General features: G+C 46.7%; 2 protein-coding genes across 3 annotated transcripts in view; both read left to right on the top strand.

Annotated features, from left to right (window-relative positions):
- Positions 1-14,882, top strand: part of LOC124280179 (leucine-rich repeat flightless-interacting protein 2-like) — a 53,750-nt gene that overhangs the window by 15,808 nt on the left and 23,060 nt on the right. Inside the window, exons 4-7 of the mRNA XM_046716078.1 lie at positions 2,146-2,229; positions 9,676-9,846; positions 10,836-10,928; positions 12,065-12,218. Of these exons, the coding sequence (XP_046572034.1) occupies positions 2,146-2,229; positions 9,676-9,846; positions 10,836-10,928; positions 12,065-12,218 (502 nt within the window). The remainder of the gene's footprint in view (positions 1-2,145; positions 2,230-9,675; positions 9,847-10,835; positions 10,929-12,064; positions 12,219-14,882) is intronic.
- LOC124280178 (eukaryotic translation initiation factor 5B-like) lies at positions 12,225-14,855 on the top strand. 2 transcript variants are annotated; one of them, XM_046716077.1, is made up of 2 exons: positions 12,225-12,698; positions 12,876-14,855. In XM_046716077.1, exons 1-2 carry the CDS (start codon positions 12,353-12,355, stop codon positions 14,651-14,653), a joined length of 2,124 nt encoding a protein of 707 aa, XP_046572033.1. In that variant the 5' UTR covers positions 12,225-12,352; the 3' UTR covers positions 14,654-14,855. The 2 variants fall into 2 exon arrangements, with proteins under 2 accessions (XP_046572033.1, XP_046572032.1); XM_046716076.1 differs by having other exon boundaries at positions 12,225-14,855.

Raw genomic sequence — 14,882 nt, forward strand, 5'->3', positions numbered from 1 at the left:
CAGTATGGGATGACTGATTTTATATGAAATCATTTCCATTATATTTAAGTAGGTTTTGATTAGGTATGACATAAGGCAGAACATACCTGCTTAGTAAACTTACTCAATGACACAATACTTAGGTGTGTAAAATGACTGAAATACGCACACATTTGAAAGCAGTGGGTAACGGAAAATGAAATACCCACTCAACATTCATAATACCCACTCCAAAAGAATACAGTGGGTACAGTACCCACATGAACTAAATCTTATCTGGAGCTCTGGCTTAAGCAATGGTAATGAAAAAGTGTGTACAGAGGACTGTTTTATCTTATCGCATTGTACGAGACAATGACACAATTCTTATTCTCTAACCCTGCATAGCATAACGGGAAATACAAGCAAAATAGTGTTTTCTTGTGGTGGTTTATTATAAAGGTGGCCTTTATCTAAGTTAGGTTTGTTATCTCCTGTTCACTTAAAGCGATACAGCATAGTTTTGGACAAAGCATCAGACACCCTTTAATATACCAAACTGCTACACAAATTGTTTCATTTTTCACACTATATATATTAAAAGTAGCAACAAAAGTTAATATATCATGATATATTTTTGTAACATTAATGCATTTTCTTCTAATCATTGCCAGGGGCGTAGGTACCATTAGTAAAAAATACCCAGGCTTACACATGATTGATGCTAAAAGGGTTGGGCATCTCAACACTATCTAAGTATAAAGCTTTGTAGTCTATCGAGCTTACGAGAAAAAAATTGGCTTGCTACGTGCCTGATTGCATGGAAACTCTTTTCAATGCCTAAGCAATGGTAATGAAAAAGTATGTACAGAGGACTGTTGTATCTTATCATATTTTACGAGATGTTATTGCTGGAATATTGCTAAAAGCTGCGTAAAACCATACTCACTCACTCACTCTTATTATCTAAAAAATACCCTGCTTAGCATAACAGGAAATACAAGCAAAATAGTATTTTCTTGTGGTGGTTTATTTTATTGTAAAGTTAGGTTTGTTATCTCCTGTTCACTTGAAGTGATACAGCATAGTTTTGGACAAAGCATCAGTGGTATATTTGTGTGATGACAGGTATATACTGTACTTCGTTTATCATGGCAACTGTGTTATCTGTATGGTGACATTTTGCTAAATCTGTCTTCATTTTGTAACTCATTCATTGCTTATCCTCCATATTTCATGCTAATGGCTTTCCTCATTGATAATTCCCGGGGCACAACATGTTATAAAATGTCCTAATCTGCACTGAAATCAATTTTCTTGTGTATGCATCTTTCAACTTTCTGATTATTGAATTCTCTCCTGATAAATGATTTTGAGATTGAAATAATGTACAAATTAGAATTGATCACATTTATACAAGTGATAAAAGTACAATAACTATCAGCCTGATCAATACATCACCACAGGGCTTATCATCAGGTTTGTGTTGCATTGAACATATCAGGACTACACGACTCAAATAGTCACAGGAAACACAATATTCATGGACTTTGCTTGAAACTCTATCTACCTGTCTGGGTTTTTTTTCTTCCACGATAAGCTTTCACACCAGGAAACACAACCAACCAACCAAGTCAGTCAAATTAGGGGTGGTGGGGTAGTGGTTAAAGCATTGACTTGTCACTCTGAAGACCCGGGTTCTACTCTCCACATGGGTACAATGTATGAAGCCCCTTGGTGTCCCTGGGCCGTAATATTGCTAAAAGCAGCGTAAAGCTAAAGTCAATCAAATCAATCCACCAAACAATTAATCCATTCAGTCGTAAGTTTTGATAGGTACCCCATTCCTCTGTGCCCACTTGTTTGCGTACACTGATTAGAGTAGATCATGTTCATGAACATGGCTGTTTTCAGGGTTTAACACGACACATAAATATGCATCCAGTATAAGTATATGTATAGAAATATGCAGGGGAAATATATATTGTGTCCTGTGATATTCAGCGTACCCAATTCTTACCAGCAAGTTAGAGGTCCTGTAGTCAAAGTAATTGTAAACTCCTACAAACTCTCTCCAGCTACCCTTTCCATTATTTTACAGAACCCTCATATTTGAGTGAGGGCACTTGAAATTAGTAATGCTTAGTTTATGGATTAAGATAAAACCCTGGATACTTTGTTTTGCAGAGTCGACTTTCCAGTTCTCGACGCAACAGTAATGACTCAAATGACAGCGTGGAGTCCAACAGAGAGAGGGACCGCGACCTTAAGGTAAGGACCTGTTTTCATGCACATAACCGAATGTGCCATCTGATTCTAGAGATGTTTACAGCATGCAACAGTAAACATGTTATTTTATACTAATCATATATGGCAGCACAATCAACTTTTGAAACTGTATCGCTAAAATCTCACTGTACCTTTCAGCTTAACAAGGATTTAACTCAACAGGAAAATATTATTTTCCTATGCTAATTGTTAAGCAGGCTTTGTTAGAATTTGACCACCCCCTCCTTAGTTTCGAAACCATATTGTGTGGACATCTCTGATATGAAGAATGTCACCATTATGGATATATTTGTACAGGAATTTCTATTCTTTTTCAGAGAGATCGTCCTTGGGGTACATATTATGCATTTTCCGGCTGAAAAATGTCCTGTGACAGTTGTATCAATGTTTTTTGAATAAAGAGATTGAACAATAAATAAACTCTTTTATTTATTATACGGCCCCTACCTCACGGAGTTACCTCCCTTAGCGCATGCGCACCAACTGGGTAGGCTCCTAGACCCGTATCATCATTCCTTCTGCTGTCACTGCCGTGAACAGACGTGTTTATAATAGAACGCACTTCATGAGCCGGACAGCGCTGAAAGCTACTAAGAAAGCTATGTCTGAGACACCACCTGTATGTATGGTCTTTATTTGCCTAAAACAAGGAACAGTAAAGCTTTACAGTTGGTTGTTTCATAATTGTGACTTTGTATTAATACAAATTACGCGAACTTTCCCGTGGTTTTACGCGACGTGTTGCTCTGCCATGGCGGGAAGTTTAGCATGCCATGTGGTCGTAATATTGGCGTATTAAAACCAACTATTACTTTCCGTGGTAACCTTCACGTATGTATTTTCAATGTTTTCTACGTGTTTATATCCTGCTGGCCGCTGTTAGCTACATGCTTGCGTGTTTGCTTTCAGGCCTTTTCATCCTGTTCGGTCTGTGGTCAGAGAGAAATTCCACGGGCCGACAGGCATGAGCTATGCGTTGCCTGTCTTGAGAAGACGGGCCACGACGCTGAGTCCTGCCCTATTTGTCTGGCCTTTTCCCCCCGGGCCCAGAAGAGGCGGGCGGCCGATACGTTGTTTTATCGTGAGATGCGTGAGGCGGAGGGGACCTGACGCAGGTCCCCCCGTCTAAAACAAAACGTACGTCAAAAAAGGGAAAAAAATCCCGAGGCCCTTCCCCCTCTCCTACCACTTCGAGTGGTTTTGACATGTCGGTAATGGACTCTATGTTTCAGCAGCATATGGACTCCGTGAAGTCCTTCGTTCGGGAGTCGGTTGGAGGTCTCCGGCAGGAGTTCCTCGCCCACTCCGGACGGGGGGCGGAGAGTCCGGGGGTGGGATCGCCGGGCTCGGCTCGATCCCTCAGCCTTGAGGCGTCTGTAGATCCGTTGCCTCTGGCTTCGGATCCGGACGCCTCGGCTGCTCCGGAGAGGGAGGTGCTCCCAGTCCCCCTCTCGGAGTTAGCGCAGGGACCGTTGAGTATTCCTGGTATTCCGGTCCTTGCGCACACCCGCCCCTTGAGAGCGGAGGCACCAGTTCTGCCTGGCCTGCCTCCAGCGCCTGGGGACCCGGGTCCACGCGCGCCCGGCTGGCGCTGACGTGGAGCCGTCTGTCTGTTCTTCCCTTCCTGTGGTTCCTAGCGCTAGGCAGTCCACCGGGTCGGGGTTCGGGTCCTCTTACGGAGGAGACCCAGCCTCTGACTCGGGCTCGGGCCCCGAGGCAATGGAGCTTGGGGAGGTTGAGGAGCAGGACGGAGGCTTCCGTTTTGCTTCGGCCTTGCGGGAGGTCCGGCAGAGAATTGCCGAGGGCCTACCCCAGGCCGCGGTGCCTGCTGGTTGCGTGGACTCGACTGAGTTCCGCTTGCCAGGCGAGGCGTTTGCCCCTAGGCAACCCTCGCAGACGCAGCTCCGCATTCTGCCTTCGTTGGTCTCGGACGTGGTCGATCCCCTCTTGTCTGGTGCCCGAGTACGGTTTGACTTACCGGATCTCGTGCGGCGCTACCAGCTTGGGGAGGATTCCCTGTTCGTTGTGCCAATTGTAGACGAATGTGTGTTCACTTCCGTCGCCCTGGGGGGAGGCTCGGCTTCCTCCGGAGCAGCTCCGGCTGCTCGGCAAGGGCTCCTGACTCCACCTTTTGCCCTCGCTGGCGCCCCTGCGCACACGCGTGCATCGGACCTACGAGGAGGTCTACCGGAACGCCGATGCAGCAGGTGCGGGGTGGTCCATGAGGCCTACCTCTCCTCGGTTCAGAGGTCGGCCCTGGAGGCGGAGGGCATGCTGGCGACGTGTCGCCGCGATGTCGCGGCTGCTCCGCCAGCTGGAAGTGCAGGCTCACCTCGCCAGCCACTCTTTGCGGTCTGCTGCGTCGACGGTGATGTGCGCAGTCATGGGGATGCGCAGGCTGTGGCTGTCGACGCTCTAGGTACTCGGCAGCAACACAGCAGACCTTGCTGGCCCTCCCTTTCCGTCTGGGAGCGACCCTCTTTCCAGGGGCCCAGCAGGTCATACGGGAGGCTGCCGCTGCAGCTACCTCCTTCAAGGACTCTAAGGCCTTGTTGGAGCACCCGCGGTGTCTCTCTCGCCCCCCTCCGTGCCACCTTCCTCCGCCGGGGTGCAGCCTACACCCGAGTCTGCCGGCTGGCTTCGGCCGCTTGGTAGGGGTAGGCGGAGGAACAGGTCCGCCAAGGGTAGGGGCAAGGAGCAGTCCTCGACTAGCTCCCAGCCTTTTCGCGGGCGCTGGGAGGTCTGCCCCGACCTCCCGTTAACCCATCAGGCTGCCGCTCAAGCCGTGTGTCACGCCCAGTCAGCTCCGCTACTCGGGTCTACACACGCGCTCCTACCCCATATCCCAGTGGGAGGCCGCCTCTCTCTATTCCTGCCGGAATGGGAGAAGGCTACCAACAACGCTTGGGTGCTGGCCACGGTCAGCATAGGCCATCTCCCACTGTGGAAGCGAGGTCCGCCCGACTTCACCGGCATACGTCGCACTCCGGTGCCGTCATGTCAAGCCAGGGCGGACATATTGCGCCGACAGTTCAGGCTCTGCTGGACAAGTCCGCAATCGAGCGCATTCCACCGGGAGAGGAACAGGCGGGATTTTATTCCACGCATTTCCTCGTCCCCAAGAAAGACGGCGGGTTCCGTCCCCATTCTCAACCTCAAGGGGTTGAATCGCGATGCTCGAAGTACCATCCTTCAAGATGGAGACACTGGGCGCCGGTGATCTCATCTGTTCAGCCCGGCGATTGGCTCACGCCAATCGACCTAAAGGATGCGTATCTGCATGTACCCATACATCCATCGTTCAAGCAGTACCTTCGGTTCTCTTCACGACGGGATGTATTACCAATTCAGGGTGCTCCCCTTCATATCGACGACTGCCCCAAGGGTGTTCACCAAGCTCATGTTAGTCCCAGCTACCCTAGCTCGCCGCAAGGAAGGCGTTGTTACCCTTACCTAGACGACTGGTTGCTCGGAGCACTAACACAGCCAGCGAAGTCAAGATGCTACTCACACAGTGATAGACATTCTAACTCGACTGGGGTGGATCATCAACCTCAAGAAATCCGACCTGGTACCCACCCAGGACTTGGTTTTTCTTGGAGCGCCGATTCCAAACGAACAAGGATCTCGTTTCCTTGTCGCCCGACCGGGTCACCAGAGTTCGGGAGATGGTATCTTCATTCCTCTCCCAGCCCCAGGCACCAGCACGGACTTGGCTCCGTCTACTGGGCCATATGGCGGCGACGATCTCTGTAGTGTGGCGGGCGCTGTTGAGGATGTGCGCCCCATACAGCAAGCTTTGGCTCGGCTGTGGACTCACACGGAGGATCTGGAGCGCAGTCTCACAGTCCCCGAGTGGTTGACACCTCACCTTCAGTGGTGGACAAATGTCGGGAATCTCACCAGGGGGTTCCCCTTGGAAATCCTGACGCCAGCTCTCACAGTTCAGACCGATGCGTCCCTCACGGGCTGGGGGTGTTCTGGTAAGTCTGTCGGCTTCCGGACTCTGGTCCGGCCAAGCCCACCTTCACATCAACGTGTTGGAACTGAGAGCTGTGCGGTTGGTATTCGGCGCTTCAGAGAGCATGTCCGTGGCCAGGTAGTCCGCCTTCAGTTAGACAACCAGACGGCCATGTCGCATACATCCTGAAGCAGGGAGGCACGGTGTCCCCAGCGCCTCCGGGAAGCGTGGGACTTTCTCCTCTGGTGCGACCAGTACGATTGTCAGGTACTCCCTGTTTATCTCCCGGGGCTGGAGAACGTGCGAGCAGATGCGCTCTCTCGCCGGATCCTGGCCCCGCACGAGTGGATGCTCGACAGGCAGATATTCACAGTAATCTCCCAGTTGTACGGGTCGCTCGAGGTGGATCTGTTTGCGTCCGGGCGGGACGATCAGACACCCGTGTTCTGCTCTCGGATACCGGACCCAGGGGCGGCTGCCGGCGCCTTCCTGCTGGATTGGACGGGCAAAGTGCTCTGGGCGCTCCCGCCGCTACCACTCATTCCCCGTGTCCTTTCACAGCTGTCCACCCAGCCAGCTCGGGCTACTTGTGCTACTGGCACCGCTTTGGTCGTCACAGAGCTGGTTTCCGGTAATTCTCAGGTTTCTGGCTCAGCCTCCTGTTCTATTACCTTTGGCGACCGGACATTCTCACTCAGAACGGAGCTTCCACCCAAATCCACGGATTCAGTGGGTGGCTTGGCCTCTGTCAGGTCTAACCTCGAGGCACGCTGAATTCCTGCAGCAGTTGCAGACACAATTCTGGCTTCGGTATGGATTCGACAAACGCTCAGTACGAGGATAGGTGGTCCCGCTTATGCGCCGCTGGTGTTCAGATAGGGGATTGCAGATCCCTTTTCTCGCGGATTTAGTCCGGTATTGGAGTTTTGCAAGCTCGCTTTGGAAGAAGGCCTGGCGGCTTCGACCATTCGCGGCTACTCCACCGCTATTTCCACTTTTCACACCCCTGTCGATGGTGCTCTTCTGGGGCAGCACCCTCTCGCATAGCGCTTTCGCTGGCGCTGAACGGATTCGACCTGCTCTCAGGCTTAACCAGTCCACCTTTGGGATTTGTCGATCGTGGCTCGATTGGCTGTCCGTCCCACTTTCTCACACCTATCGGCTATTTCCATTCAGTTGTTGACCTGGAAAGCTGTTTTTCTGGTGGCGGTAACATCTGGTCGTAGGGTCGGCGATTTACATGCTATGTCGTCCGACCCGGCGCTGACTGTGTTTCACACGGATCGTGTCAGTATTCGCCTCCCAGATACTTACCGACCGGCGAAGGTCGATCACGCTTCCATGTGACAGCTCCTATCGAACTTCCTACTCTTACCCAGCCTTCCACATCGGGGACCACTCCTCGACGAAGCACTCACCCGCTGGATGTCCGTGAAGACGCTCAAAGTCTATATCAAACGAACGCAGGGAATCCGCACGGGGTACCCAGCTGTTCTGTTGTTACGGTGGCGGGAAGGCTGGTCTGCCAGCGAGCAAGCAGACTTTGTCTCGCTGGCTCGTCTCGTATTTGTGCCGCTTATCAGGCTAAGGGCAAGCCTCCCCTGAGGGGTTGAAGGCTCACTCGGGTCAGGGCAGTAGCCGCCTCAAAAGCTTTTGCATCGGCACTCCCCATTGAAGAGATCTGCTCCGCCGCTATTTAGAGCCGCCAAGCACGCTTTTATCGCCATTATCAGCTCGACACGCATTCCGTAATCGCGCGAGCTTTGGCCGCATTGTTCTCTCCAGTGGACAGTGTCCTGCCACCCTGACCGAAAGTGAGTCTTGGTTTATTGGTTGTTTTGACGCTACTGTACAATAATTCCATTATTGACATGTCTGCTACTGTGTGCTCACTCAGAGAACCTGTACCCCCTTTCGATTCTCTACGGAGTTACTATATCGTTAGTGAGTGGTATTTTGCATTCCCCCTACGGTGCTCTTATGTAAAAGCCACTTAGTGGGTGGGGATTCATTGACATTCGCACTACGTGCAATGTCTCATTATGCTAGTGAGGTCGTCTTTGAGCACAATTCCTCCCTGTCAGTTCCCTCCCATAATGCCTCTCGAAGCTTAAACTGGGACAAGTGACAGGTGAGTGTTATGGCGCCTGTTCAATTTTTTTTCCATGATACGATCGCTATATTTGTGTGTGCTTGGACAGAATTCCTCCTCCCTGGCCTCCGGTCTTTGGGAGTCTGTGTTTATGCATAATATGTACCCCAAGGATCGATCTCTCTGAAAAGAATTAACCAAACCTGCAGAGGTTTTCAATTCTTTGAAGAGAGTCGCCCTTGGGTAGGGCCTCCGCCTCCCACAATTCTGTTCACTGATATATTCAGCAGAAGGAATGATGATACGGGTCTAGGAGCCTACCCAGTTGGTGCGCATGCGCTAAGGGAGGTAACTCCGTGAGGTAGGGGCCGTATAATAAATAAAAGAGTTTATTTATTGTTCAATCTTTTTATTCAAAAAACATTGATACAACTGTCACAGGACATTTTTCAGCCGGAAAATGCATAATATGTACCCCAAGGACGACTCTCTTCAAAGAATTGAAAACCTCTGCAGGTTTGGTTAAATTCATATTCTCGAAACTGTCTTTAACTTGCTTTGCATTCAAATGTGGTCGCAAGCCAGAAGTGTTAAGAGTAAAGAATGCCATTTAGAAAGTGGTCAAATGTAACACATTATATTTAGGATTACACTTGCTCAGTAAAGTACAGATTCTTGTACTCCTGTTAGTGTTAGGTTGAGTGCGATTCAGGATTCGAACCCACACTCTCAGTCAGGCACCTAATTGCCAGCACATAAGTGTAATCCCAAATATAGCAGATGTTACAGCAGTGTTAAGGTTGTAGACATCTACATCAGGTTTGATATTGCAATGTAAATGATTTGTCACTTGTTATGATAGGCCTCCAGTACCAGGGTTGGATCAAGAGGGGGTAGCACGCACGCACGCACGCACACACACATACACACTGAAAAATGAAAAAATATTCCCTGAGGAGCATTTACCCCTAACCTTTGGATTTCATGATTTATGTGTGCGCATACGCACACACATAGACACCCCTATTCCCCAGAAAAAAAATTCCCAGAGGAGCATTTACCCCCCAACCTTTACCCCTAACTTCATGATTTATGTGTGCACATGCACGCACGTACACATAGACACACACACACTCCGCTCCTGATACACTATTACTTCAGTACGTTAAGTGACGATACTAGATTCGTCGGTCACTGATTAGCTTGGTTTGTCCACTGATTGTCTCTTTACCCATACTGGATATTACTAATGACTTTCAGCCACTTTTATCTGGTTCCTACTGAATTATTTACATGCAGATTTTGTGAAGCGGGATTATTGCTGACTGTTGTGGAAAACAAAATATGTACTCATGTCAACAATGTGGATTTGCAGGCGGAGCTGCGTGAGCTGGAAGAGAAATATCGCCAGGCGATGATGACAAGTGCCACATTGGACAATGAAAAACAGACACTGATATATCAATTAGAGCTTCTCAAAGACCAGATTGAGGAGATTGAAGAGTCATATGTAGAACTGCAACGAGAACACAAGGACCGGTGTAGAGTAAGTGATCCTCAGAACTTTTTATGTCAAGCATGGTTTTTGAAAGAGTTCTCAAACCAATGTTGAAACGGTATGCTCTTACCACGGTACAGTATGTATTGCCGTACACGGCCTTCGGTTTGGTCCGTTTCGGTTCGGTATATATAATCATAATGCAGAAAATTGACAACAAGAGCTAAACCTTTCACTGTTTGATAACATTGAAAACAATAACCTCAATCTTTAATATTTTGAATGAACAAAATTGTCATTTTATGCCTTGATAGAAATGCCGGTACGTAAACCCAAAATACCGAATTTTTGGAATGCATTATGGTATACTGAACCGAAGGCAAAATACCGTTGTAACGAACCAGAGATTTCCATACATTGCACATGTTCGGTGGCTGTAATGCATATCGACTGATTGATTTTCTATCTTACATGATTCGATCTGCCATTATTAGTGTCGATCTCATAATATCTCGTATTTGGTTTCCATGGTATTAAAATGTCTGCAGCAGACTTAGCTGTAGTTACCTGCATGTCGATACTATGCGATACAGCAATGACTTTTCTGGAAATACCTAGAAGCCAGTGCAGCATTCCTTTCTGTTTTCTCTTTTGGTATAATCCCTGCTCGTCATATTCCATAGTGTTTCGTGGCTCAAATAATGAGCCAACTTGACGAACAACTAGAAGAGGCTCTACACACTCGTGACAACTGGTTTGAGCGGCTGATTTGTAGCGTTTGTTGAATTCGATTAATTACTCAGACGATAAGACTCAGTCGAATTCGGCATATGGATTCGACAGGCTGATCCGTGTCAGTCCACCTTTAGAGTTACAGCATGGAAGTAACAGTAGTCATAGTGTTACAGCTACTTTTGTGAAATGAGCTCCATGGAAATTTTTAATAGAACACCATGGCAGACAATTTGAACGTGTATGACACTGCTTGACTTCTGTTTTCTGCCCTCATGTAATATTTTTCTCCTTTTCTTTTGCAGGATTTAGAAATGAAGAAGAGATCATGTACGGAACTAGAATCAGAAGTTAAGGTGTTACGAGAACATATGGTGCTAAAAGACAAATTGATTGAGGTACGTCCAAAGCCAATCTGCTTCTCTTTGTATGGGGGGCGGTGGGGTAGCCTAGTGGTAAAAGCGTTTGCTCGTCACGCCGAAGACCCGGGTACACATGGGTACAATGTGTGAAGCCCATTTCTGGTGTCCCCCGCCATGATGTTGCTGGAATATTGCTTAAAGCGCCGTAAAACCAAACTCGGTCAGTCAGTCAGTCTCTTTGTTTGGAACAATGCTTTACTGCGGCATGGTATCTCAGTGGGCTAGCACTATAAAAACCAGCTTCAGTCTGGGCTAGTACAAGCAGCCGCACATACACGACACGCATGCATGTCGTCATATGAGCGAAATATTCTCAAGCACGACGTTAAACCCAATTTCACCTCACCTCACCTTGTATGGAACAGATTTATTCAGATTCATGCTCTATACCACAGTCTCCAAAGAAGACTTCAGAGAAGCATAACATAGTGATGATCTGGCAGGTGTAGACATCACTGATCCCTGTGCATAATTGTTAATTGGATAGATTGTGAATAGAACAATCATGTGATCCTATTGATTTTGTTTGTTATAGTTAAATCTGCTAGGTCACACATTTGTCACATAGTGTTTCTGGTGTCCCCCGCCGTGATATTGCTGGAATATTGCTAAAAAGCGGCGTAAAACCATACTCACTCACTCACTCCTAATGTTGGAAGTGAAACATTTCAGGTTTCTCAAAAGTTCAGCAGGCTTAAAAATTCGGAAATAGGAAATGGGAGGAATTATTAGCAATCATCAAAATGAATACTACAGTCACATGTCATCAATAATATTATACCTAAACTATTGTTAGGAAATAGTTTTAATTTGAATAAACAATACACAAAGTTATGGTCAACTTCTAAATTATGTTCAGAATCCTGTTTTTCTTAGTTGTCCTTGAAATAAATTAGTCTCTGCTCACTAGTGCCATGACTGGACCTTTTATATATATTTTTGCTCAAAGTCACTACATTTATCAATAATTGATCAAAGTTTGCCTTACAAGTATCAAATCTCTATGATCTTTATGGAAAGCCAGCCATTCTCAGAAGAGAAGGAAAGCTCAAGGACTCCAGAATCCGCTCAATTTCAAACAATGCATGATAACAGTTTTTCTTTTTTTACAGGAGAGTGGTTTTGTGATCATGTCCACAGAGAGCGGAGAGTACAAGCTAGAGAAGAACTCATCCATGTCCAATGGTCCGGTGCCAACAACAGGATCCGTGCTGCTGTCATCAGAATCCATAGAAATATTGAAAGAAGCAGGAGATGGGTCATTAGGTACTGCCAATCAGCATCATCTTAGAAGTAGTCCTGTGCATGAAACTAAACCATGTAGTGATGGGCGGGAAGACAGCACAGAACCACAGTCACCTGAAAGTCAAGGCTCAAACAAACCTTTGGGTAAAGATGGCATGGATGGGGAAAATTTGGGGGATAAAAGTGAGCAAGACCAGCAGGGTGGTTCTGATTCTGTGCTGGTTCCCACCAAAGGGCTTGGTACTGAAAATGTGTCTGAGAGTGGACCATCTGCTTTAGGTGATATAACTGATGGTTCTGGGACAGACGTAGATGGTGGAGTGGTTGCAAATGTTCTTGAAGAACCAGAGATGAAATTAGGTGGAGATGAATCTCAGATGAATGATCAGGTTGAAGATGGGACTAAGCAGAATATTGAAGATGGTGATAAGGGTGTGGGAGTCTTGGGTAATGAAAGTCAAGCTGAACTTGAGACAAAATCTCAGTTGAGTGGAGTTGAATCTGAAATGGGTGGAGTTGAATCTGATTTGCAGTCAAGGGATGAGGTTATAGAAGGAACTGAGCAGAATAATAAAGATGGTGATGAGGGTGTTGGAGTCTTGGGTAATGAAAGTCAAGCTGAACTTGAGACAAAATCTCAGTTAAGTGGAGTTGAATCTGAACTGGGTGGAGTTGAATCTGAACTGGGTGGAGTTGAATCTGATTTGAAGTCAAGGGATGAGGTTAAAGAAGCAACTGAGCAGAATAATAAAGATGGTGATAAGGCCGTTAGTGTTTTGAGTAGTGAGGAGATGCTGTCAGAAACAAGGTCATCAGTTCCAGTTCTCGATCTAGAACTGCAGAGTTCATCCGATACAATGCCTAGAGATGATTCTGGCATTTTCTCCCCAGATGATGTTGTAAATCCTCATACAGGTTTCTCGGGTCAAGTCAAAATTATTGAGCCTGACACAGATGAGGAGGGTGATGAGTTCTTTGATGCAGTCAGTACTCCCTCACCCTTTGCTGTGATTAAAGACAAGACCAATTATGAGTTCAAAGAAGGGGAGGTGGATCTGCAGCCTGGTGCCAGAAAGAAAGCTGAAGGTGATGATGTGTCGGAAGAAGCATCTTGTGATTCTGACACAGTAGATGATGAATTTGACGATAGAGTTTGTCACAGTGGGGATGAACTAGATGATAAAGACATTGGAGTTCAAGACAAGCTGGAAGATTCTATAGAGGAGGTTGAAGGAGATAATCTAAGGGTGGATAAGTGTGTTAATTTAGAAGGTGAAGATGGGCTGCAGGGAGTTCAGAGTGGTATTGACAAAAGTAACCATGTTGAATCTGAAGAACAAGCAAAGATAGCTGACAATGAACAGGTAGAAAGTCGTGTTGCCCAAGACAAGGACACCGCAAATGATCCATCAAATGTTGAGGCAAAGGAAGGTGATGAAGGTCAAGCAGCTAGTGATGAAGATCAAGCAGCTATGGAAGAGGACCTGGGGAAGGCAGAAGGTTCTGTAGCACTTGAAAAGGATAAAGGAAAAGAAAATGATCAGGGAAATGTTCAGGAGAGAGTTGGCGAGAATGAAAAGGCTGACACAAAGGGTAATCTAGATCTGGAGAAGGAAGAAGGTTGTGTCGATCTGAAGGTTGATGGAGGAGTTGCTAAGGAAGTGGATGAAGAATTTGCCATCAAGGATGATATTAATGTAAAGAATGAGGACAGCAAAGAAGAGGAAGAAAGCCATTGTGAAAGCCCAGATACTGAAGAGGAAGAATTGGAGGATTTTTCTACAGATGAAGATGAGAGAAGTGGGGAAGTTAATGAAGCTGTAAAGACAGAAAAATATCAGGATGTGGAGACAGAGGTCTGCCCTGAAGAGCAGATACAGGGCAATGTTCAGAGAGATGAAGAGGATGGGAACAAACATCAAGAAGGATTGGAGAAGGAAAATGTTGACAAGGTTCAGCCAGAATGCTTAGAGAAAGATGGTGTTGGAGAGAGCAAGAAGGATGACAAGGAAGATAGAGCCGAGGATGATGAGTTTACAGATGTCAAAGAAGAGCAGCTTTCAGAAAGCAGTCAGGTTTTCAGTGATGATATGTCTATTGATGCAGGTAGCAAAGAAACTGAGGAAGACAAGGATGAACAGACAGTAAATCCTGTAGCATCTGATCAGTCTGGTACTGAACCTAATGCTGAGAAAACAGGAGCTGGTGTTACTGTTGCCACAGAGGATCAGCGTGTCAGTGTTGGGGTGGAAGGCATTGCGATTCCAGCAACACAGGAAGAGGATCCTGAAGCATCTAATCAGTCAGGCACTGAAATGGATGCTGAGGTTGGAGGATCTGATGTAAGGCATGTGCTGACACAGAAGATCAAACTTTTGAGTTGGAAGGTGATGTCGTTTCAACAAAACAGGAAGAGAGCCAACCTGACACGGCACGGGACGGTGATTGTGAAGTAAAGAATCTACAGTGCAGTGATCAAGATGATAATGATGTCAAAGATGCATTGTCTCTGAATCCATTAAACGATTTGACAAAAGAACCTTCCAAAGAAAACGTTGATGTAAACATTGCAATTCAAAGTGAGGGAACTGAAGAATCAGAAGAAACTCATGTAACAGATGAAAAGGAAGAGTCTACAAGAGAAACAAATTTGTCAGTTGAGATAGAAAAGCAAGAGGTCGATGG

This window comes from Haliotis rubra, unplaced genomic scaffold, assembly GCF_003918875.1.
Source record: "Haliotis rubra isolate DU_JTF1 unplaced genomic scaffold, ASM391887v1 Scf261, whole genome shotgun sequence".
NCBI classification, from domain to species: domain Eukaryota; kingdom Metazoa; phylum Mollusca; class Gastropoda; order Lepetellida; family Haliotidae; genus Haliotis; species Haliotis rubra.